The sequence below is a fragment of the Lepus europaeus genome, chromosome 19 (assembly GCF_033115175.1).
Source record: "Lepus europaeus isolate LE1 chromosome 19, mLepTim1.pri, whole genome shotgun sequence".
Taxonomy (NCBI): domain Eukaryota; kingdom Metazoa; phylum Chordata; class Mammalia; order Lagomorpha; family Leporidae; genus Lepus; species Lepus europaeus.
The window spans coordinates 6,854,953-6,865,769 of record NC_084845.1 but is presented as its reverse complement, the minus strand read 5'-3'; the positions used below and the strand labels follow the sequence as shown (position 1 = coordinate 6,865,769).

Here is a 10,817-nt window from a genome sequence, read left to right as displayed (position 1 = left end):
AGCTGCTCTCCGGCTGGCGACGATGGCGCTGCGCTGGGGTGTCGTGTCCGCCGGCCTGATCGCCAGCGACTTCGCGACCGTGCTGCAGGCGCTGCCTCGCTCCGAGCACCAGGTCCACGCCCGCCCCGGGGTCCTGGGCAGAGGCGGGGGCGGGGGTCCTGGGCAGAGGCGGAGGCGGGGTCCGCCCGCCCAGGGCGACGCGACTCCGCCTGTGCCCCGCTCGGGAGCCCGGTGGGGTCCAGGCCCTGCGGGGGGATGCGGGGGGCTTGGCCTGGGCGACTGCCCCGGGGCGCTTTGCGCAGTTGTAGGGTTCGCAGCGTTCAAAGACGTCCACGCCCCTCGCCGCAGATTTCCGTGTTTCTAGAATTTATTTGAAAGGCAGGTGGACGCAGGCTGCCCACTTGCTTTCGACAGCCCAGGCCGGAGCCGGGAGCCGGGAGCTCAACCCAAGCCTCCTCCGTGGGTGGCAGGGCCCTGGGCGCTAGGACGGACCCGGGACTCGTACCCCGCCGCTCCCACATGGGCCGGGGGCGTCCCACGCTGCGCCCCACGGCCCTCCCGCCGCGGGCCTCGTGACGCCCCCTGGTCTTGAATCCCGGTTATCCGCAGACCTGTCTTTCCCAACCCCTCCCCCGCTCCCGCCTCCCGCGCCTCGGGACTTAACCTCCCCTCCTCCCGCGCCCCCCAGGTGGTGGCGGTGGCCGCCCGCGACCTCCGCCGAGCGGAAGAGTTTGCACGGACGCACGGCATCCCCAAGGCCTACGGGTCCTACGAGGAGCTGGCCAAGGACCCCGACGTGGGTGAGTGCGAGGGCGGCGGCCCTGGGGGAGACCTTGGACCGGGAGGCTCCGGGAACCGCCTTGCCCTGGGGCCGGCTGCCCGCGTTCAGCTATCTTGGCCCTTAACTTTTTTACTTTTGGGTTGTAGCTCATTTTATCAAGCCAATGATACCTTCTTAAATAATAAAGGGAAAAATTATAAATTTGTTTTAGGATACGGTTCCTAAATTCTCAAATCTTAGTATTTGGAAGTTTGGGGGGAAAATCTTTAACTCATTGCACAAAATGACAAAAAGCACTTGTGTTTCTGCTTAAGCATGATACTGAAGCTGCGTAGATTGTCAGCCCCCCACTTTCTTTTTCTTTCTTTAATATTTATTTATTTGAAAGGCAGTTAACAATGAGAGAGAGAGGGAGAGAGAGAAAGAGAGAGCTTCCATGTGCTGGTTCATTCCCCAAATGGCCGCAACCATCAAGGCTGGGCCGATCTGAAGCCAGGAGCCAGGCGCTCTTCCTGGTCTCCCACTGTGGGTGCAGGGGCCCAAGGACTTGGGCCATTTACTGCTTTCCCAGGCCACAGCAGAGAGCTGGATCGGAAGTGGAGCAGCCTGGGCTGGAACCTGTGCCCATATGGGATGCTGGCAGCGGCAGGCTGCAGCTCGATCCCACTAAGCCACAATGCGGGCCCAGCTGGCCCCAAATTTCTAAAGGAGGCCAGGGAGCCTGGCCAGGGTTCCAACAGACCCCGTGGCCGGGAGCCTGTGTTCTGATTGGCCTGGTCACACGGGCGGGGTGCTGACCTGCTGCCGTCCATCCTGCACCCAGAGGTGGCCTACATCGGCACCCAGCACCCCCAGCACAAGGCCGCGGTGCTGCTGTTCCTGGCTGCGGGCAAGGCCGTCCTGTGCGAGAAGCCCCTGGGCGTGAACGCCGCGGAAGTTCGCGAGATGGTGGCCGAGGCCCGGTCGCGAGGCCTCTTCCTCATGGAGGTGAGGGCGGAGGGGCCCTGCAGCACCGCTGTCTGTCCTTGGAAATGTGGTTGGGGGTGGGCGGCTGTGGAGGGCACATCAAGACGGTCCCCACTGGGCAGCCTCTGTGACGCATGCCTACCCATGGAGTTCAAGATGGTGCCAGCAGTTAAGATGGCCAGCAAGCCTCAGTGGGCAGTGCCAGCAGTTAAGATGGCCGGCAAGCCTCAGTGGGCAGTGCCAGCAGTTAAGATGGCCGGCAAGCCTCAGTGGGCAGTGCCAGCAGTTAAGATGGCCGCCAAGTGGCACCTGGAAGCTATAGCCGTGCTAGGGAGTGTCCCAGTTCCCACTTAGCTTGCTGTAGCTTCTGCCAGGCGTAGCAATGGGTGCTATGCACTCGCCTGCGTCCCGTCTGGCTCCTGTCTGCCCAGCAGCACTGCTGGGTCTCCCAGGCTTCAGACTTCCAGAGGGTGGGTGGTGGAGACTGACAGTGCCTCCCGGTTCTCCCGTGTCCTGCCAGGGTCAGCGCTCGGTCCGTTTATCCCATCCTCAGTTTTGTTGCCACCCCATGTGTGCCTGACCCTGTACCGGGAGGTGTAAGACACGCCAGGTGTGAATGTAGCGTGAATTTTCCGTGTCCTGTCTGCTCTCTGCTCCGCAGGCCATCTGGACTCGCTGTTTTCCTGCCGTTGATGCTCTGAGGTCGCTGCTGGCCCAGGGAGCTCTGGGGGACCTGCGGGTGGCTCGGGCAGAATTTGGGAAGAACCTCACCCAGGTGCCCCGGTCTGTAGACTGGGCCCAGGCTGGTGGCGGCCTGCTGGACCTCGGCATCTACTGCGCCCAGTTCATCTCCATGGTCTTCGGCGGGCAGAAGCCCGAGAAGATCTCCGCTGTGGGAAGGCGCCATGAGACAGGTACCGCGGCGGGGGGCGGGAGTGACCCCGTCTCCCTGGGAGCGCCACAGTGAGCATGCAGCTCCTAGCCCAGCAGAGTCAGGGTAGGCGGCTGGAGGACGTTCCCACCGGGCTCAGAAGGCTCCGGAGTCACAGGCTCTGCGCTGGGGTTTTGCTGCAAGGTCTTTGCCCAGACTCGATGTCTCTGCACCCCGGTCACTTTACAGCTGAGATGGCAGGTGCCATGGGGGTTAGTGAGAAACTATTGGAGACAGAGGGGAAGCGTGGAGAAGTGGAAATAATTAGATTTTTTACAAAGAGATTTTTATTTATTTGAGGGGCAGAGTTGCAGACAGAGAGAGAGAGAGAGAGAGAGAGAGAGAGAGAGAGAGAGAAATCTTCCAGCCATTGTTTCACTCCTCAAATGGCTGCAATGGCTTGAGCTGGCCCAATCTGAGGCCAGGAGCCAGGAGCTTCTTCCGGGTCTCCCCACGCAGGTGCACTACAGTGCTTTGGAAACCTGTCGTGCAGGGAGCTGGCTGCTTTCCACGAGAAGCAGGGGGCTGCCCGAGGGCTCGGATCGGGTGTCCCCACGGGCAGAGGAGGGAGCAGAGGTGCCGAGTGGGCGGGCCGCGGCATGTCCTGGTGCACAGAGCCAAGCACTTGGGCCATCTTCCACTGCTTTCCCAGGCCATAGCAGGGGCTGGATCAGAAATGGAGCAGCCGGGACCTGAACTAGCACCCATGTGGGATGCCGGCTGCACAGGCGGAGGCTTAACCTACTCCGCCACAGCGCTGGCCCCAGTTAGAATTTTTTCAAGTTGTTTCAGTGAGCCTGTGCTACTTAACTACCACCAAACACACTGATGTCAATAGTGATTCCTTATGAGCTTGTGATTTGTGGGTTGGTGGTCTGGGGTGAGGTCCCCTGGGGTGGCTCCTCTGCGGCTCTCACGCCTGCAGCCACAGTTGATGGGTCGTGTAGGGCTGGGGGGTTCAGGATGGCCGCAGTTATGTCTCACAGGTGTAGGCTGTTATCCGGGGGGCCTTGGGTCTGCTCTGCACAGCTTCTCCAGCTGGCTGAGGCTCATCTGAGCCCTGGTCTCACAATTCCAGGTGCAACCAACAGAGGGCAGGCCCCACCGTGCCTGAGCTTTCCAAGCCCCTGCTGACATCATGTTGGCTGCCGGCCCATTGGCCACAGCAAGTTGTACAATCAGCTCGGGCTGCAGTGGGGAGCCGGGGCAGGGGGGTGGTGTGTGGGCCGGAGCTGACAATGGAAGACAGGAGGGAGCGAGTGTTGAGCCCACTGCTTGATCCACCTGCAACTCACATTGGCGTGCCGGGGTTCGAGGCCTGGCCCCGCCCTCCAATTCTAGCTTCCTGCTCTTGGGTGCCCTGGGAGACAGCAGGTGGTGGCTTAAGGAGGTGGGTTCCTGCCGCCCACATGCAAGACCCAGATGGAGTTCCAGGCTCCAGGCTTCGTCCTGGCCCAGCCCCCGCCCCCGTGTTGTGGACATTGGGTCTCTCTCTCTCTCTCTCTCTTCTTTCTGTCTCTCTGCCTTTCACATACATTACACAACTAACAATTTGCAAAAATGAAAGGGGGAGAGGGGACACCTGCTGGGCGTCTTTGTGCCATCCTTGCCAGTGCAACCCTGTCGTGCAGGGAGCCGGCTGCTTTCCACGGGCTCAGATCGGGTGTCCCCCCGGGCAGAGGAGGGAGCAGAGGTGCCGAGTGGGCAGGCCGCGGCGTGTCCTGGCGCACAGAGCCGGCACGGGTGACGCCCTGGGCTCGTCCACATGTGGCTCACTTCCCACACGGGCACCAGGGGCCCGAGTGCCCGAGACATCACCTCTGCCTCCCAGGCCCTGGACTGTTAGGAGGCCGGAGCCAGGATCAGAGCATCGAACCCCGAACCCCGGTACTCAGGTGTGGGAGGCAGCTGTCTTAGGTCATGCCGCTGCTGGGCTACCTGTCGACTCTCTCTGTGCTTTTTGTTTGTTTGTTTCTTTTTGGTGTGTATTTGCTCACTTATTTTGGCAGCGGCTTTCCTGGGAGGCGTAGGATCACATACCATGTGCTTCATTCCTTTAAGGTGCAGAATTCAAGCCGTGGTTTGCACTACAATGAATGTTAGAATGTTTGCATTGGTCCAAAAAACCCTGTCCTGTTAGCGGTCACACACACACACACACACACACACAGGCCCCCCTCCTCCCCTCCCGCCCAGCGCTGTGGTCTGCAGCTCTGGACCCGCTGGCCTGGGGCTGCCCTCTGGGGAGGTTGGGGGCGGGGCATCCCCGGGCTCCTCCTCCTTCCTCTCAGCTGCTGCAGCCTGCCGGGGTGTGTGCGACCCGGCCCCGCCCTGCCCTGTGACGCCCCTGCAGGCGTGGACCACACCGGGACTGTGCTCCTGCCTGCCGGTGCCGGGCAGGGGCTCCGCACAGGGTGTGTGAGGCCTGGGCAGCCTGAGCCCCGGCGACCCGGCCCCGCCCTGCCCTGTGACGCCCCTGCAGGCGTGGACCACACCAGGACTGTGCTCCTGCCGGTGCCGGGCAGGGGCTCCGCACAGGGTGTGTGAGGCCTGGGCAGCCTGAGCTCCGCCCTGCCCTGTGACGCCCCTGCAGGTGTGGACGACACTGTGACTGTGCTCCTGCAGTACCCGGGAGGGCTCCACGGCAGCTTCACCTGCAGCATCTCCTCCCAGCTCTCCAACACGTGCTCCGTGAGCGGCACCAAGGGGACGGCCCAGGTGAGGCCCCAGCAGCAGGAGCGAGCCGGGCAGGGGCGGGGCCTCTGGGCTCCTGGGGAGGCTGCCTCTCTTCCTCCATCAGTAGCCTCAGGCTAGGGTGCGCTAAGCAGCCACGTGCAATGCCAGCACCCGAGTCCTGGCTGCTCTGCTTCCGGTCTGCCTGGACAGGCAGCAGATGATGGCCCAAGGACTTGGGCCCCTGCCACCCACCTGGGAGACCCGGATGCAGTTCCTGGCTCCTGGCTTTGGCCTTGTTTCCAAGGTGGAGTCTGGGTGTTACCAAGGCTGGGGTCCCTTGGCTTCCTGGGGCCCCTGTGCCGAATAAAATCCTGATGCTCTTAGCAACCGGCTCTTGGGGGGATTCGGGCTTTTTCATTTTGGTTTTTAACTCTAAGTTGTTTATCAGAGACGCAGACGGAGCTCCCGTCTGCTGGTTCGCTCCACGGATGCTCGCAGAAGCCGGCACTTGACCCAAGCTGAAGTCAGGAGCTGGGGACTCCAGCCAGGGCTCTTTTAAAGGTTTATTTATTGCAGAGTTGCAGAGAGAGACACAGAAAGACAGAGCCGTCTTCCATCTGTTGGTCCCAGTGGCTCAGCCCAAGCCAGGCTGAAGCCATGAGCCTGGAGCTCCATCCGGGTCTCCCATGTGGGTGTCAGGGGCCCAAGCACTTGGGCCACCTTCCACTGCTTTCCCGGGTTCATAAGCAGGGAGCTGGATCGGAAGTGGAGCAGCCGGGACTCGAACCACTGCTCCAGTATGAGATGCCGGCATCACAGGCAGCGGCTTACCCCAGTGCGCCATGAGACCGGCCGCTGCACCTCTGCATTTCTCTTTATTTTGGCCTAGACTGGGGGGTGGGGCCCAGGAGCTGAAGGAAGGGTCTCCTTGCAGATTCGAAGGTGCTGGCGACCTGAGCATCGTCCTTGCAAAGGGGACCCAAGAGAAGCCCTTGTCTCCAGGCCGAAGCAGGCGCAGAGAGCTTTAGGGGTTTAGGGTGATGGTGTAGCTTCCACAGAGCTAAGCCCCTCCGACCCGGGGGGGGGGTATCCCAGCCTCCCTGGGGTGGACGCAGGCCCGCCCTCACTGCAGGGCACCTCCTGTCTCCCTCCAGCTTCTGGAACCTTGCTGGTGCCCAACGGAGCTGGTGGTGAACGAGGAACGTAAGGAGTTCCCACTGCCCCCAGAAGAGAACAAGAAATTCAACTATAGAAACGGGATGGGCATGAGTTACGAGGCCCAGCACGTCCGGGACTGCCTGCGCAAGGGTAAGGATGTGGAGCGAAAGGGGGACCCCGCCTCCCACTCCCCCACCCCCATTGCTGGTTAGAACTACATCTCCCAGGACCCCCAGGGCATCCATCCACCTACAACGCAGTACTACTGCGCCCTATGGAATTCTGGGAATTGTAATTCTGGTTTGGCATGCGGGCAGGAGGGTGTAGTAACTGTGGTCTCTCCCCAGGTCTGAAGGAAAGCCCTGTGATTCCCCTGGCGGAAAGCCAGCTCCTGGCTGACATTCTCGAGGAGGTGCGGAAGGCCATCGGAGTGACCTTCCCCCAGGACAAGCGCTGACGCCCGCCCTGAAGAAATAAAGTTTTCCCCCAGGTCTTACGTGTTGGTGGGAGTGGCTCGGCCAGAGCTAGTGAGCCTCACGAAGGGGCCCTGGGGAGTGACCTGGGTGGGATGACAGGCAGAGAGGGAGGAAGCCCCATCAGGACCACGTTCCACGCGGTTTTGGGCACACGACCCACGTCTTTCCTTGGAAATCTCTCTCTGGCCCCCAAACGCCACCCCACTTTCGTTCTTGTCCCTGTCCCTGCTGTCACAGCCTGTGCTGGACTTCCGCTGCGTTGGTCAGGTTGTATCTTCGCACAGTGTCAGAGGCGCGACGCCCTTGGCCTGGCCGGAAAGGGAAGGCGCAGCGGCTCAAACCTCCAGGCCGAGGCCGGCGTCGGACCAGAGCCTGGCTTCCTCCGTCACCGCAGGTCCCAGGCGCTGGCTAGGCAGCGACCCCGGCCGCGGAGCCAGGCGGGGCCTGCGCCCTGGGGAGCCACGTGTGGGGGTGTCCCAGCCGCACTCCCTCCCGGCCCTGCCTTTATCCCCTCATCTGTAAAGGGCAGAGGCTCCCAGCCAGCCAGCTCACAGCGGGACACGGCGACACCGCAGTGGGACTGTGTTGCCAAGCGAGGGTGTTCAGGAGGTATCTGGGGCCCCTTCCACGGTCTTCTCGGCTCAGCGTTGGCTTCTAGGGACGTGCAGCTCCACGGTGCGTTGAGCAGCTTCTGCCTCTTAGGCTTTGTGCTCTTAAATGGCACAAACCCGCTGCCATGGCTCCGGGGCCTGGGCAGCACACGGTCAGCGTGCCAGCAGTGTGGTGCCCACGGAGGGCTCCCCTCGGCTTCTGTGTCCTCACTCGGGGGAGGAGCCAGGGGGCCCCCTCCAGCCTCTTCTGGAAGACTTGGCTGCCAATCTGAGGACGGAGCCTTGGGATCCAATCGCCTCCCAGTACCATCACCTCGGGTGTTCAGGTTTCCATACGTGAGTTGTAGGGGGACACACAGCAGACCCTAGGAACTGCCCAGCACAGTACCTTTCAAGTTTTTATTTATTTTATTTTTTATTTTAAAGGCAGAGTTACAAAGAGGCAGAAGGGGAGGGGGAGAGAGAGAGAGAGAGAGGTTTTCCATCCACTGTTCACTCCCCAAATGGCCACAGTGGTCAGAGCTCTGCCGATCCAAAGCCAGGAGCCAGGAGCTTCCTCCAGGTCTCCCATGCAGGGGCCCAAGGACCTGGGCCATCTTCCACTGCTTTCCCAGGCCATAGTAGAGACCTGGATAGGAAGTGGAGCAGCTGGGACTTGAACCAGTGTCCATATGGGATGCCGGCACTGCAGGTGGTGGCTTTACCCACTACACCACAGTGCTGGCCCCTATTTATTAAAAAACAACAACAACAACAACAACACTTTTTTTGGAAGAGTGACAGGGAGATACACAGAAAGAGGTCTTCCATCTGCTGGTTCACACTCTCCTTATGGCCACAACATCTGACACTGGGCCAGGCCAGGTCGAAGTCTCCCACGTGGGTGGTGGAGGACCAAGCACTTGGGCCATTTCTGCTGCTTGCCCAGCTGCCTTGGCAGGGAGCAGGATCAGAGGTAGAGCAGGTGGGACTCGAACCAACGCTCTGACGTGGGATGCTGGTGCCACAGGCGGCAGCTTAACCCGCTGTTGCAAGACGATGAGGACTTTTGTTTTGTTTTGTTTTGTTTTTTTGGTCTCACACCGAAAAAGAATCTCCATGCAGACAGGGGCTGTGGGGCTCAGGCCAGGGATTCCAGGATTCCAGGAAGAGGAACTGCCGCAGAAGCTCGCCAGGGGGCGCTCTGCAGCCAGGTCTCCCACGTGGGGGGGGGGCAGGGATAAGCACTTGAGCTGCCTTCCCTGGCACAGGAGCAGGAAGCTGGATCGGAAGCAGAGCAGCTGGGCTTTGAGCTAGCGCTGTGCTGTGGGATGCCCGTGTTGCGGGGGGCAGCTTACCCTGCCGCGCCACAACTGCCCCCCCCTCCCCCCGCACGCACACAATCTTTGAAGGTCGCAAACCCACGAGTGGCTCACTGCCTGACTCGGCTTGGATCCTGGCTGTGGGGTCACCCGGTCACCCGCAGCTTGACTGGGGCCGAGGGGTCTGCTTCCCCAGCGGCTCACCTGGCGGAGCCTTGGGTCCTCACCGCACCTGTTTCCCTGGACGATGGCTGCTCGCGTCTCCTCGAAACACAGCGGCTGGCTCTCCCCTCGGCGGGTGGTCCCAAGAGACCGAAGTGGAAGAGGCTGTGACTTTTTAAATATTTGTTTGGAAGGCAGAGAGAGACAGAGAGGGAAAGAGATACCGAGACATCTGCTGGCTCACTCCCCAAATTCCTATTCCTAGCACAGCCACGCCTGGGCCAGTCTGAAGCAAACAGCCTGGAACTCACTCTGCGCCTCCCACAGCGGGGGCAGGGACTGGAGCACTTAGGCCAACACCTGCCGCCTCCCTGGGTGCGCATCAGCAGGAATCAGCTCTGCGATACGAGGTACAGGCACCCCAGGCTGGGGCTTCACACCCCGTGCCACAACACACACACCCCCTCCAATCTGAGGCTCTGACTTTGTTTTTGTTTTTGACAGGCAGGTGGACAGTGAGAGAGAGAGAGAGAGAAAGGTCTTCCTTTGCTGTTGGTTCACCCTCCAATGGCTGCTGCGGCTAGCACGCTGGCCGGTGCACTGGTGCTTCTCCTGGTCTCCCATGGGGCGCAGGGCCCAAGCACTTGGGCCATCCTCCACTGCACTCCCGGGCCACAGCAGAGAGCTGGCCTGGAAGAGGGGCAACCGGGACAGGATCGGTGCCCCGACCGGGACTAGAACCCGGTGTGCCGGCGCCGCAGGCGGAGGATTAGCCTAGTGAGCCGCGGGGCGGGCCACGAGGCTGTGACTTTCACGACTTAGCCCTGTCATTTCCACCCTGTCCTCTTGGCCAGCCCCATCAGTGTGGTGGGGGCTGCACCGGGTATAATCACGCTCCCGGGCATCCTGGACGTGGTTTCACCGCTTGACCTCGGGATTGGCTAAAAACTGCCTTCTCCCACTCTGTGGATGCCTTGGTTAGAGGGCGGAGCCACAGTTGGGGCGGGGGTGGGGTGGGGTGGGGGGTGGAGGTAGCTGGACTGACACAAAGCAGTCAACAGCCACCCGCTTTCTCTCTCCCTGAGCAACTTTGTTCTCTAAAACCCACAGACTGTTGGAAATTCTATCAGCAGAAATGAAACATCCCACCCTTGCCCGGGAGGTCCCGGGGCTCGATACACAGTAGCGGCGGCCTCTGCTCCAAGGCCATCAGGTTCCCGTGTGATAACGCCGCGCTCACAGGCAATCCCGCACCTCTCAGACGCCTGGTGGATCTGGGTGGGGGTGGGCTGCGGGGCCACCCGGGGTCGGAAGGAGGACCGCCCCGTGCGCTGGAGGCTGGGGGAGAATGAGGGCTGGGGATCTGTGAGCGCCACGGGATCAGTTCTCAAGGGACCACAGCCCACTTTTCAGATCGGAGTTGCCTTGACCTACCATCTTTTTTTTTTTTAATGTGAGAGTTTGCATACCGAGACGTGCCGAAGTCCTGGGCGTGCAACGCACCGACCCAGCTGCGTGTGAGCCCACACAGGCTGCAGCGCGCCGGGGCGCCCTCGTCTCCCCACCCTCCGCACCCCTGCTCACCTATCGCCGCGGTGTGGTTTCTGCCGTCCTGGTGGGTCCCGCTCCTGCTGTTTCACACACACAGGTTTCAGTCACCTCAAAGCCCGGCCTCTGGGCTTCAGAGAGTGCAATGCCCGGTGGATGGGCACGGCCAGCCCCAGGGGGACTGCTGATTGGCCGGCCCCGTGACAG

At 61.4% G+C, this 10,817-nt stretch overlaps 1 protein-coding gene across 1 annotated transcript; it reads left to right on the top strand.

Moving 5' to 3' along the window:
- DHDH (dihydrodiol dehydrogenase) lies at positions 1–7,008 on the top strand. The gene is made up of 7 exons (XM_062176507.1): positions 1–112; positions 689–800; positions 1,605–1,768; positions 2,409–2,661; positions 5,272–5,396; positions 6,509–6,662; positions 6,860–7,008. The coding sequence occupies exons 1-7, from the start codon at positions 23–25 to the stop codon at positions 6,967–6,969; spliced, it is 1,008 nt and encodes a 335-aa protein (XP_062032491.1). The 5' UTR covers positions 1–22; the 3' UTR covers positions 6,970–7,008.
- The last annotated feature ends 3,809 nt before the right edge of the window (positions 7,009–10,817 follow it).

Coding starts and splice junctions, on each gene's coding strand:
- DHDH (XM_062176507.1), top strand. CDS start 23: ATGGCGCTGCGCTGGGGTGTCGTGTCCGCCGGCCTGATCGCCAGCGAC. Junction 801..1,604: donor GGCCAAGGACCCCGACGTGG/GTGAGTGCGAGG, acceptor TCCTGCACCCAG/AGGTGGCCTACATCGGCACC. Junction 6,663..6,859: donor CCGGGACTGCCTGCGCAAGG/GTAAGGATGTGG, acceptor GTCTCTCCCCAG/GTCTGAAGGAAAGCCCTGTG.